Raw genomic sequence first — 13,197 nt, forward strand, 5'->3', positions numbered from 1 at the left:
ATAACATGATTTTATTTCCCCTGTGGGCAATGGGAGGTTGGTTTCCTGCCTCCTGTGTGCTGAACTCATCAGGGATACCTGCCTAGAGGTGAGCAAAGGCTAGCGGAAGCACTGGCCCTCTGTGGGGAGTGGGTGAAGATTAAGTAAGTGTTCAGAGGTATCAAGTTTCCATTGGCAAGAGCAGTGGCAGGATGTGAAGCAGAAGTGGCCCACTTAGGGGAGTTTTAAAGACAGATGCTAAGGATCCTGTCCTTAGGGGAAAATGATTTCAAGGGGGACATTGAAGAGTCTTTGTGTTCCTGAATGACTTCCTGAGAGTCCCTCACTCCTGTGGTTCTGGGCTGTGAAGAGGGAGGATAGGGTATGGGTCTTGTCCTTAGAAACATTTCTGGCTGTTGGGGGAGATTGACACACACTTGGGACACATGTGAAAATGCTGAATTAGAGCAAAAACATAGGTACAGTCTCGGGAGGCTGGCCAGAGAGAAGAGTTGAATTGAGATGTGACCAGAGAAGTTTTCCCGGGGTATCCGTATGGCAGGTTCACAAGGAGGAAAGACTGCAGTGGGAGAGGGGTAGTGAAGGCCATGCAGAGTGGAGGCTGGCTGCACATTAGGAATCACACACCACCCCCTGCAAAGTTGATGCTCACAGTGTGGCTCCTGGGTGTCAGCCCTGAAGGAGTGATCTTAGGGCCTGTGACAGCAGTCTGTTCTTTTGCTGAGACATGGGTCTGAATCATGTCTACCCTGACGCTTGTGCTGAAAGGAGCCAAGAAGGGAGTGATTCTGGCTGGGACACTGTTTCCTCATCATAATATGGCTTTGTTGGCCTTCACTCATCATGCTTTATAAAGAAATCGCAAGGGGATAAAACCTTTGTGCCTAAGTTAAGAAAGAAGCAAAAGATGGAAAGATGGAAACGAAAACCAAGTTTTATTGCTGGTGTGAAATTGAGATCACTGAAGAAAAGGATTATTCTTTTTCTTTTTCTTCAAATGTTAATTAATTAATTACTTTTTTTGAGGGGGGAAGGAGAGAATGAGCAGGGAAGGAGCAGAGAGAGAGGGAGATACAGAATCCAAAGCAGGATCCAGGCCATGAGCTGTCAGTATAGAGCCTGACATGGGGCTCGAACCTAGAAACTGCAAGATCATGATCTGAGCCAACGTTGGAGGCTTAACTGATGGAGCCACTCAGGTGCCCTAGAAAATGATTATTATTAATTAAAAATAATTGTATAAAAAGAGAAGGGGAGGTTGAATGTGGCAATTTCTTGTCTCTATAGTAGAGACATAACACTGGCATATCATAAAACATAATGCAGAAGAGGGCTAGAATCTCTGGACAGAAGTAAAAAGGAGGGATTGGTAAACTGTTCGTTCAAGCACTCTGGCTGCTGAAATAATTTCATTTTTATAAAGGATATTACGTACTGTGACTATCTTTGGGATTTGAGAACAGTGAAACATTCAGATTGCATACTTTGGTGTTGTCAAGGCTCTAATGAAATGTGAGTGTCTGTCCTCACCCCTAGAATTCAGAGCTAGGCTTCTGTCCTATAAGTTAATGACCTCAGAGCCTAGCATAGTACCTGGGACAGAGTCAGCCCTTCACAGAGGGCTGTTACGGGATGGATGGATGAATGAATGGGTAGATCAGTGGGCAGATGGACAGACAGATGGAAAAATACGGTCTTCATAGCTCTGTATGTGGGGTCAGAAGACCAGCCCAGGAGCCCTCAAAGCGGAGGCCTTTATTTTGCTGGGTGTATGCATCCTCTGAGATTCATACAAAGAAAAGGCTTATGAAATGTTTGCTGTCCTCAGTTCTCTGAGCTTGGTTTTCCCATTTGTGAAATGTGGATTATCATACTCCTCCCTAAGCTGAGTAGATTCAATGAGCATCAGTGTGCAAGGAGCTCTTTTAATACTGTGAAGTGCTCTACTAGTGTTGTCTTTTGTGAGTGGTAGCAATGCCATTATCTCAAGGTCAAAGGCGGAATGGTGGGCAAGCACAGCAACAAAGAAGTTGGTTTGTGCAGGGCAGCCTGACTGCACAGGGGAGTGGAAGACCTGCCTGGGAGGGCACAGCAGAGGCCCGGGATTACTAGTGGGCCAGCCTTGAGAACTCTCTCCTGGAGCCCTGGGAAGCCAGGCCACCGAGCCTTTTCTTAACCACATGAAAGCAGCTCAGCCAGGGTCCCTGATCTGATGCTGGTAGAGTTGTGAGATCTCTTACAGATGACGCTGTCAATTAAAGGTCTTCCTCTGCATCCCCACAATCTAGCCTCCCCACTCCCTGGGAAAGGGCAACCGAGGCTATGACAAATCTCACAGCCAAGATCTTTCTGGGAACAATTTGGTCAGGCTAATTATCCCATGTTATTAGATAAGACTCAAATTACATGATCAAGCCTTGCAAGCCCAGCACTTTGGGGGATCTTCAAGTTATTTACCTGGTGTCTCTGATTTTGCTGGGAGAAAATGATTCTTTGCTCCCAGGCAAACTAAACCCACAAATTAGGGCAGTGGCTCCCTCCTGAGCCTTATAAAGGGGGAGCCCAAGATTGTAGGCTCATGAATTGCATCTCAGCTAAGGGTTAGTGTATTAGTCCATTTCTCTGGCCTCCCCAGCATGAACCGCCAGTTCACCTACAAGTCGGGAGCTGCTGCCAAGGGGGGCTTCAGCGGCTGCTCGGCAGTGCTCTCAGGGGGCAGCTCATCCTCCTACAGGGCAGGGGGCAAAGGGCTCAGTGGGGGCTTTGGAAGCGGGAGCCTCTACAGCCTGGGGGGTGCCCGGAGCATCTCCCTCAACATGGCCAGCAGCAGTGGGCGGGTAGGAGGCTATGGGTTTGGTCGAAGCCGGGCCAGTGGCTTTGCCAGCAGCATGTTTGGCAGTGTGGCCCTCGGGCCGCTGTGTCCGACCGTGTGCCCTCCAGGGGGCATCCACCAGGTTACCATCAACAAGAACCTCCTGGCCCCCCTCAACGTGGAGCTGGACCCTGAGATCCAGAAAGTGCGCAGCCAAGAGCGGGAGCAGATCAAGGTTCTGAACAACAAGTTTGCCTCCTTCATCGACAAGGTGGGACTTTTTGGAACAAGCCAAGCATAGGTCCCCTTCCTTCTTCTACCTTTGCTGCCCTCAGGTGGCTTCCTGTCTAAGACAGACACCTCCTCAAGATGCAGAAATAGCAAGAACAGAGTAGGGAGGAACTAGACAAACCTGGACATCAGGACTGAGGGTCAGGGTCCTCAGAGGGGCAGGAGGAAGCAGGAGCTTGGTTTGGGAATGTTTCCAAGAGGCAGGGGAAGTAGCCTCTGAGTTGAGAAGTAGGAAAATGACAGTTTATGAAACTAGAAAGCCAGACAAAGTAGAGGCTCATGGCAGCCAAGGATTTCTATAAAGCCATGAAACCTGATCTCTCCTCTCATGGGACCAAGACCAGCTCAGATTCTGGTTGAAAGATGGACTCGTAGACTATAATACACCCAACCTATGAGGTGAGGCAGATGGGGAGGACTGATACACTAGAGCAGTGGTCAACAGTGCTCTCTGAACCAGCAACATCAGCATCAGCCACCTATAGAAATGCACATTCTCAGGCCCACCTCCTACCTACTGAATCTCAAGCTCTGGCAGTGGGGCCCAGGAGCCTTCCAGGTGATGCTGATGCCCACTTGAGTTTGAGAACCCCTGAGGAAAAAAGGGGGAGCAGGGCCTTGAGAAATAGAGACTTCCTGAGCACAGGGGAGCAAGGGAAGCTCACCAGGGGTGGCAATGAGTAGGGTGGCAAAGCATGAATAGGGGTTCACTGGATGGAGGTGGGGAAAAGAAACCTAGGGAGAGAGAGGAGTCCTGTGTAGCATGGTAGGACTCATCCGGACAAGTGGGAGAATTTGGTTTTGTATGAGTATCAGGTGAGTGGTGGAGGAAGGGGATGAGGAGTGGGCACATGGTGAAGAGCACAAGGAGGAATTAGACTGGACTCTGCAGGTGATGTGGAATCATCAGAGCATTTTGAGCAAGGGAATGATATGGTATTTGTAGGCTACAACTTGAGAATGCTGGTTCTTCCCCTAGAGAAATGCTCAAAGCAACACAGGAGGGCCCGAGATCCCCAATCAGCTGAGTACCTCCCTCCTCCATGATGGTGGAGACAGAGAGCAGGCAGAGCACAGTCCAGGCCACCAGGCCCTGAATAGAGGTGCCCAAGAGTGTGAAGGCCAGTACAAGACCTGCTTACATGTCTAAGGGTTTTGCAGCCCATGGACACTGGTCCTTTGCAGATTTAGACAGGTATGATAGTGGTAAATGAGGATGATGAGATCCTGCCCAATATTAGGGGCTTCCCCCACAAAGAGAGCCTCAGTCAGACTAAGGGCTCTGGATAGGGAGTGGTGTGAGGGACATTTTCTAAGTCCAGAGGCTTATGCTTTAAGTGAATGTAGCATAGTACAACACAGCCACTGTCCAGGAAAGGAAACCCTACAGTCCCTCCCTATTAACAGAGTGCCTGTTGATTTGGGTCCCAGGTGCGGTTCCTGGAGCAGCAGAATCAGGTGTTGGAGACCAAGTGGGAGCTGTTGCAGCAGCTGGACCTGAACAACTGCAAGAACAACCTGGAGCCCATCCTCGAGGGCTACATCAGCAACCTGCGGAAGCAGCTGGAGACACTGTCCGGGGACAGGGTGCGGCTGGACTCGGAGCTGCGGAGCATGCGGGACGTGGTGGAGGACTACAAGAAGAGGTGAGCGGGACCCCATGCCCAGGCTGACTGGCCTGCCAGAGCTGGGCTTTCCCAGCAGGCACTGGGACACTTGTTCAGGGGCACTGAGCTTGGATGACAGTGGCCCAACCTGAGTTCCCCTGCCTCGGGAAGATGAAGGCTCTCTCTGGGTGACTGAGCAGTCTGGGCAGCAGCTAGTAGCCTCCCAGGCAGTGGCAGGACTGTCCTGACAAGTGGTCACCTCCTTGGCACACTCCCTCCTGCTCCTCACTTGAGAGAGCCTCTTAGCTCCCAAGCTCCCTCAGCGGTCCCTTAAGTCCCCAGGAACCACCCTTCCCCAAAACCAACAAGTCAGGGAGTTGAAGTTTCTCTCATTTTCTTCAGGTCTTGGACATTTGGGCGTGTTCCTTCTTCCTGTCTGGGGGTATAGTTCTAGGGTCCTTAAGACTCATGCTTTGGGATGGGGCGAAGTTACTAGCAAGGGTGTCAGGCAGCTGGAGTGATGCAAGAGTCATGGCCAAAAGGGGTAGCAGCATGTTCCTGTGATTTGGACACTGAATGGGAGAAGGAAGAACCTAGTTACTCCCCAGGCATCAGGGGGAAACCAGACCCAAAACTATCTGGTGCCCTGGCTTTGGAGGGAGTTGCTTTCAAACCCTGTCTATAGTGCTGGCCAAATAGTCCTAGTGAGTTGGACATATTTACAACAATGTAGAATAATACCTGCTAAAAGATAAATGGAGTGGGCACCTCTTTTCTGCTTTCCTGATGAGAACACACACACATGCCTTACTCAAGTGATGCTTTTCCTATAGGTATGAGGAAGAAATTAACAAGCGCACAACTGCCGAGAATGAATTTGTGGTGCTTAAGAAGGTGAGGAAGAGGTGCATATGCTTGTTGCCTGGATGGTGGAGTGTGGAGGGCAGGAGAGGGGGAGGTAACAGAGAGGAGACTGAGGTCTGTGCCTCCTTGTAGAACAACCAGGAGCTGAAGTGCCAGAAGAAGATGGAAAGATGTGTTGCTTGGGATATCTTGGGACATCTTGGGACACCTTGATTTTTACTTAGAATACATTGCCTTCTCAGCTCTTTATATTTGATGTGAGTGGGTGGGAGCCTAGATGTGGATAGCCAATGCGCGGGTCATGTCCACTTTGGCTTGGGGAACAGGACATGCTTTGGGAAGGGCTGCAGGCTTACCTTCCAGCGCTGCCTGTCTCTGACAAAGCTCTGTGGCTGCCCTGGGCTCTGACTGCTGAATGACTCCCTGTGGGAGATAGCTCTCCCTCCTGTACCCTCTCTTTGAGAATAGAGGGAAGAACAAGATTCCATTTTGGATGGGGTCACAGAGGAGTTCCAGAGGCTCTCAGTGAGTCTTGGGTGGGAGTTACATTCTTTCCCCTGAGTCTTCACTCCATTCCCTCGGGACAGCTTGTCTCAGTGTTGGTGCTTGGATGTCAGTTCCTAAGCATCTGTCTGGCCTTGAAAAGGGGCGATTTCAGGGGTTCTCTGGGTTCGTTTAGGATGTGGATGCAGCTTACATGAGCAAGGTCGAACTGCAGGCCAAGGTGGATGCTCTGGATGGAGAAATCAAGTTCTTCAAATGTCTGTATGAAGGGGTAAGACACCATCCCCTAGCCCCACCCCTAACCCTGTCTTCTGGATGGACAGACATGTGAATGAGTGGTTACTCATTCGTTAGTAACTTTAAGAAGCCCAGGGTATCTCCAGCATTTGGATCCTGCGGGGCATGTAGATCAAAGGAAAGAGTTACATTTATCCTGCTGCCTCCAAATGATGTGTACCATCAGTTCAAGCCTGGGACTCCCAGTCATAGTCTCACTTCTTTGAGGAAGCCATAGGTCCTTGATACACTGGCGTTCAGCCAAGGATATTCTCATTTCTGCCTGTCTTCTCTCTGCCACTTGGGGTATCTCCCTGGGTCTTGAGCAAGAATCTCCAGGGATGAAAGTGGGGACTCCTCACACCCTTTCTACTATCCTTGGTCGTCTGGCTTAAAGCCTGAGCCTGCTGGCCAAGCACATGTGGGCTCCTGTGTCCTTAGTGTTCTTGTGTTGTGGCCAGTCTTTTTCCCCTCTATATTCTTTACTTTTGACCTGTCTTGAGTGACAGATAGATGGGCTGTTTTCTTCCTGGGATGCTTGCAATTCATTCAGCAGTTTTCAGATGTGGTATTGAAACATCTGGGCTGGGGAACTTTGGGGAAATCAGCTTGTTTCTACTTGGTGGTGGTGGTGGTCATGGTGGTGGTGGTGTGTGTGTGTGTGTGTGTGTCTGTGTGTGTGTCTGTGTGTGTGTCTGTGTGTGTGTGTGTGTGTGTGTGTGTGTGTGTGTGTGTGTGTCTAGGGGCTTTCCTGCTATGAAAGGATCATCACCTTGGCCTTCCTCTACCCACAAATGGCATTTCATGCTTCTTTCTTTCCCATGTAGGAGGTTGCTCAGATCCAGTCCCACATCAGTGACACATCTGTCATCCTGTCCATGGACAACAACCGGAACCTGGACCTGGACAGCATCATCACAGAGGTCCGCGCCCAGTATGAGGAGATTGCCCTGAAGAGCAAAGCAGAGGCTGAGGCTGTGTACCAGACTAAGGTGGGCTGAACACCTCCTCAGAATCCATGGCCCACCATGGCCCACATGTTTGTTAGGAGCACTGTCCTGGGTTCTCGGGGACACCCAAAGGAAGGAGAAGATGAAGTTCTTAGACTGATCCACTAAGACTGAGGCAATCATTGACAGACACCCAGAGCTGAGTGCAAATGAATGTGGCACAAACAGAGTCCTGGATGCTGGAGAGACAGAGGTTAGGGGACTAAGTAGGACAGGTCAGGACTGACTTCCTGAAGGCTGAGGGGTTTGAACTGAGAGGAGGAAACATGGATTGTTAGCATCTCAACTTCTTCATTAATTACAATAAATTAGGGGGTCTCTTGAATGTGATCTGAGATCAGGTAATTCCTACCTTTCATTCAAGTCCAATTACAAGGATAAAGGGGGAGTATGATCTTCACTCCTCTAATGGGTCATGGGTAGGGAAAAGATTCTTTAGATAATTTGGTTTCTCAGATCAGATGGCAACTTCCTAATTGTTCCATGCTGTTTATCAGGTTCTTTCTCAGGGGAAATTCACACACTTGAGACCTTATCTTGTCTCTCCCTCTGCCTCCTTGCTATCATAGGGACAAGAAAGATGTGGTCAGCAGGGGCAGGAGGAAGGGAGGGAGGTCCAGGCAACAACACAGGCCGGGTTCCTTGATAAATGTTCAAACCCAAGTCTCCCATTCCCGAGTCCCTCCACGTGACTACTGCAAACCAGTATCAGTGATGGCCATGTGGCTCAGGCACTCTGGATTGTCAGTGGCCCGTGCTTAACCCCAGACACCTTCTTGAAGAATTAGGCAAGTCTGCACAGACATGATTTTTGGATCCTTTGCTGTATGGGGTTATCCATACCTGCAAATCTCCAGTTGGAGATAAGCACTTACTGACCAGAGTTTCATTAGTCATTAGTGTAGTTCTAGCAACAGAATTAGGTTTTCTTCTTCTTCTTCTCCTCCTCCTCCTCCTCCTTCTTCCTCTTTCAAAAATGAGGAAGGCAAAGATCAGGGCATTTAAGTAATTTGCCACAGTCACTTAGCTGGGAAATAACAGAGCTGGATTTGAATCTAGATGACTGACTACCAATTCCACAGGGTTCAGACAAAAGATCAGGACATGACTCTATTAGGAAGCATTTATAGTGAAGACTTGGGGTGCACTGGGAGCAGAGGGGAGACAGATACTCACCTGTTTGCTTCAGAAGGAGACTGCTTGGTGTCAGAACTGAGAAAATTAGCATCTCTCTCCCTGTTGGTTTGTAAGGAGGGCCATCCTCTTCACATATCCTTACAGAAAAGCAGGGAAGTCCTTGCACCAGTGTTTATCATTCCAAGATTAGTACCAAAGATAAAACACAGAAACATAGTGAGAAGCCTTTCTGTCTTCCAGGGGACCTGCATTTTTAAGAGGAATCCTAACTCTAGGGCCTTGTTAGGGTCAGATATGTCAACCCTCAAGGCCAACCACCAGTTAGAGAGAGACAGGGAGCAGCCACCTGAGTTCTGAGTGTCACGCTTTTCCAAGTTCGTCATAAGCCAGATTCTGGGGAAGAACTAAACTACTCTCTGTTGACTGTTCAATGGATGACATCAAGACAGGAGTGATCCCAAACTAGTAGATGACCTCAAATTCATGGCTAGTGGTGTTGGACTAGCAGAATCTGCCACCATCACCACCACCAGCATCACACACACACACACACACACACACACACACACACACACACACACACACACACACAATGTTCCTCCAGGCCCAGAAACAGTTCCAGTAGCCCAGGGCCCAACTGAGCTATGAAGAGGAAGTTACAGAGAATACAGGTCCCTGTCATCCAGTCATGCTAAGTCTGATGGGGAAGACACAGAAAAATGTGTTAGTAGTACAGTGTGGTAAGATCTATGGACTGGAGTGGTAGGAACTATGGAACCAGAAGTACACCCAATCAAGGAAGATCAAGGAAGGCCTTCTGGAGGAAGCCACTCTGCCTTGGCTGAGTTGGAGCTAGCTAGGGAAAAAGAGAAATGGATAAAGAAGGGTTTCTCAGGTGGAGGTAGAGCCTCATGCAAAGACTCAGAGACTTGAGAGCACAGGGATATTTAGGGAACAGTTCAGCACAGGTGTAGAGGCAGGTAGATGATGGGCAGGGGTAGTGAAAGATGAGTCTGGAGAGATGAGTGGATGCAAATCTCAAAGCACCCTCATGCCATGCTCATGGTTTGAATTTGACCTTGACTTTGAAGGGCTATCAGTAGAGGAGGGTCATAGTTGGAGTCATATGTTATAAAGTTGCAATGTGGAGAGGAGAAGGCTTTCAACAGTCCTTATGGCCAAATGTAACATCAGTGAAATAACTGTGCTTAAGGCAAACAAATAAGTCCAATGAACAGATAGATGTTTGAGTGGGAGGCTGTTGACAGGCCTGGTGATGTTGGGGACCCCTACCCACCTCTGTCACACTCTGAAGGCAAAGGCACAGTCTGCCAGGCTGAGCTCAGCCAGGCCTGAGTAAAGGTCTCTGCTTTGTCCGCTGTCCCCCTAGTTCCAGGAGCTCCAGCAAGTAGCTGGCCGGCATGGGGATGACCTCAAACACACCAAGAATGAGATTTCCGAACTGACTCGGCTTATCCAAAGGTTGCGCTCAGAGATCGAGAGTGTGAAGAAGCAGGTAAAGGGGCTTTGGGGGTTCCTGGCTTGCTCTCAAGGGAAGCATGAACTGCCTATCAGAGTCCTCCACCAGCCTCCTCTCTCACATTTCATTCATCATCTCAGAACCCACTTTCTCAAGCAGAGCCCCTGGTCTCATCCTCCACACTTACCTCCCATCTGAAATCTGGAACAATTGGAAGGGTCTTTTCAGGAAGCCAAGTCGCTGAGAGTACAAATCCTCCCTGACCCAGTTGATGGGACTCTATCACCATGGATGTGGCTTTGCTGTAGGAATTGGGGCCAGACCGAGAAGGGTCTGACCACAATGAGCACACTGGGGATGGGGGGTGAAGTGAGCCTTGGAGTGCCTGCCCTAGAATTCAGGAGAAAATGCTCCCTCCTGCCCCTCAGTGCTCTAACCTGGAGACGGCCATCGCTGATGCTGAGCAGCGGGGTGACAGTGCCCTGAAGGACGCCCGGGCCAAGTTGGACGAGCTGGAGGCTGCCCTACACCAGGCCAAGGAGGAGCTGGCCCGGATGCTGAGGGAGTACCAGGAACTCATGAGCACTAAGCTGGCCCTGGATGTGGAGATCGCCACCTATCGCAAGCTGCTGGAGGGAGAGGAGTGCAGGTGGGTGGTGGGAGGGGTCTTAGAGGGTTAGAACTGGAAGAACTTTTGGGCTTTTCTGACTCAGTGTCCTAGAGTGTGGGAGAGGTTGCTGGGGTGGCTGGAGATGCTTTTCAGATCATGACAGACATAGCTTTTAAACACCATCTGGTCAGTTAATGAAAGAGTGATCTCCTTTACAGTTTTCCTTTGACTCTCCAGACCGCGACAGGGAGAAAGTCTCAGGGTGGTGCTTTTGTGTCTTCAACACTGTTCTGACCCTTGCAAATATCCCTGCAAGTAAAGAGACACGAGATCCCAGGTTCAGAGTCTCTGGCAGACAACAAATTTTTAAACTGCTTTATTTTCATCATATTTATTTTTACTGCTCCTATTTTTTAAATCCTTTTTGGTCAAGTATTGTTAGTTTTCTGTTTACCCTGGTGAAAGAAAACCTTTAAATTTTTTTAAAGCTTATTTATTTTGAGAGAGAGAGAGAAAGAGTGAGAGAGAGAGAGAGAGAGAGCATGTGAGTGGGGTAGGGACAGAGAGAGAGGGAGGGAGAACCTCAAGCAGGCTGCACACTGTTAGCACAGAGCCTGATGTGGGGTTCCATCTCACAAAATCATGAGATCATGACCTGAACCCAAGCCAAGAGTTGGATGTTTAACAGACTGAGCCACCCAGGAGCCCCATAAAACTTCTTTTTAAGAGAAATGCAGTTTTTGGTATAAAAGGTAGAGTCCATGAAAAATACTAAATATATAACTGTGAGTTGTACAGGTTCATAGCAAGTCAGAAGGGTGGTATGTGAACCACTGACATGTGAAAAGCCCGTTCTAATCGAGCACCATTGTAGTACTGAGACCCGCAGAGGAGAAGTTATTGGTCCTAAAATCAGATGGTTAGTTCCTTAGTGGCACCTTCTGATGCTGATATTTTCACACATGTATTTATTCAGGCAGTAGCCTCACAGGGATGAAGAAATGGGATAAAGAGAAACCCAGAGGAGGGGCCCTGAGAGATTTTGTTGTTGGTGTGGTTGTCGGGGGCCCCAAGTTTGCAGGTTGGCACCCTCTGACATAGGAAGGGTAGACTGGGGTGGGGGGAGCAAAGCACAGAGACATGCAGGTGCACTGACGCCATCTGGCCAGTTGGAGGGGCTTGTGGAGGCTGGGCTCCTGTGGTTGAGGATTTCAAGCTATGGTGTGGGGAACTTGGATTCTAAGCATTGGCAATTCACCTATGCTTTTCCCTCTGCACAGGATGTCTGGAGAATACACCAACTCCGTCAGCATTTGTGAGTATTTCATGCCTCTGAGGGAATATTTGTAGCCCATTAATGAACACGGAGTAAGTGGGTGCCTGCCACCAGGCCTCCATGGAGCATCCTGGGCTCTGGCGGGTAGATCACCTGGTCACAAACACCTTCCTTGCTGAAACCTGTCCCCTCTACATCTGTGGAATTCCCACTGCCGGCCTCCCATCACATTCTGATCCTTCACATTTCATATTTCCCCAGAGATCTCTTCTCAGACAAATCTCTCAGCCTACCCTCTCCTGCCTCCTCCACCCCCACCCCAGTTTCCTGCATGATGGAAGCTGTGAGCAGGAAAAGCCCACCTCCTCATTGAGAGCAGAGACCTGTGCTCAGGCTTGCTGTGCACGACCAGTGTGAGTGCTGGCTCCACAGCGGTCAGCCTGGTCTCCTTCTACAACAGGCCAGCAAAACCTTCCTTAAATCATGCAATTAGGGAATTCTTTGAAAAACAATGAAGAGTGTATTCTCAAGTTAAATGCAAGCCCTATTGGCTTACATGATGCTTTAGGGGAAGCTCTTGCTACTCTTGTTTGTTCAAAGAAGGAGAAGGTGCCCAATTTGGGGGTCCTGTGGGGTCTGGGCTGGTTCTTCCAGTGCCTGAGCTGCTCAGGAATTGAGCATTATCATCAGAGTCCACAGTTGATGTAAAGGCTTTGTTTAAGAGGGAGACATTTGAGCTAATTGCGGGTGGGAGATTGGAGGGGGCTTGCTGTCACCCTTGTCCTGAGACACACACTTATCACTCCTCCCTCCACCCCCCACAGCGGTCATCAGCAGCACCGCGGCCGGGACCATGGGCACAGGAGCGGGCTTTGATTTCAGCGGTTCCAGCACCTTTGGTTTCCGGCCCAGCTCTGTCTCGGGGGGCTACGGCATGCTGTCCGGGGGCTGTGTCACTGGCAGTGGGAACTGTGGCCCCCGTGGGGAGGCCAAAACTAGGCTGTCCAGTGCAAGTGAATTCAAAGACTCCCAGGGGAAGACCTCAGCTCTGAGCTCCCCCACCAAGAAAACCACAAGATAAAGCAAAAATGTATTTCCCCACGGTCTGCCTCACTCTGGTTTCTTCTGGACTCCCTTCTCCAGGAAACTCCTGCATCACATTTATTATCATATCCTTTTTGCTTTTCCTTGCCACTGACATTTCCTTTCTTCCACCTCCTGCCTTAGTCTTCCTTCATCTAGAATCTGGATTCTAGCCCATCTTTCTGCCTCCATCCTGAGAGACCTCCTAACTCAGCCTCCCCTTCCAGAAGCATTGCCAACAAGGAAG

The 13,197-nt window shown here is 49.5% G+C and overlaps 1 protein-coding gene across 1 annotated transcript; it reads left to right on the top strand.

Moving 5' to 3' along the window:
• Nucleotides 1-2,636: 2,636 nt before the first annotated feature.
• On the top strand, nt 2,637-12,969 carry LOC115304567 (keratin, type II cytoskeletal 73). Its single transcript, XM_029954782.1, has 9 exons — nt 2,637-3,083; nt 4,535-4,749; nt 5,544-5,604; nt 6,254-6,349; nt 7,182-7,346; nt 9,892-10,017; nt 10,410-10,630; nt 11,872-11,906; nt 12,692-12,969. The coding sequence occupies exons 1-9, from the start codon at nt 2,637-2,639 to the stop codon at nt 12,946-12,948; spliced, it is 1,623 nt and encodes a 540-aa protein (XP_029810642.1). The 3' UTR covers nt 12,949-12,969.
• Nucleotides 12,970-13,197: the final 228 nt, after the last annotated feature.

This window comes from Suricata suricatta, chromosome 10 (genome assembly GCF_006229205.1).
Source record: "Suricata suricatta isolate VVHF042 chromosome 10, meerkat_22Aug2017_6uvM2_HiC, whole genome shotgun sequence".
NCBI lineage: Eukaryota > Metazoa > Chordata > Mammalia > Carnivora > Herpestidae > Suricata > Suricata suricatta.

Excerpts from the sequence above, each read along its gene's own strand:
- LOC115304567 (XM_029954782.1), top strand. The coding sequence starts at position 2,637 with ATGAACCGCCAGTTCACCTACAAGTCGGGAGCTGCTGCCAAGGGGGGC. Across the intron at positions 5,605-6,253 it reads AATTTGTGGTGCTTAAGAAG|GATGTGGATGCAGCTTACAT; the intron begins GTGAGGAAGAGG and ends GGGTTCGTTTAG. Across the intron at positions 10,018-10,409 it reads TCGAGAGTGTGAAGAAGCAG|TGCTCTAACCTGGAGACGGC; the intron begins GTAAAGGGGCTT and ends CCTGCCCCTCAG.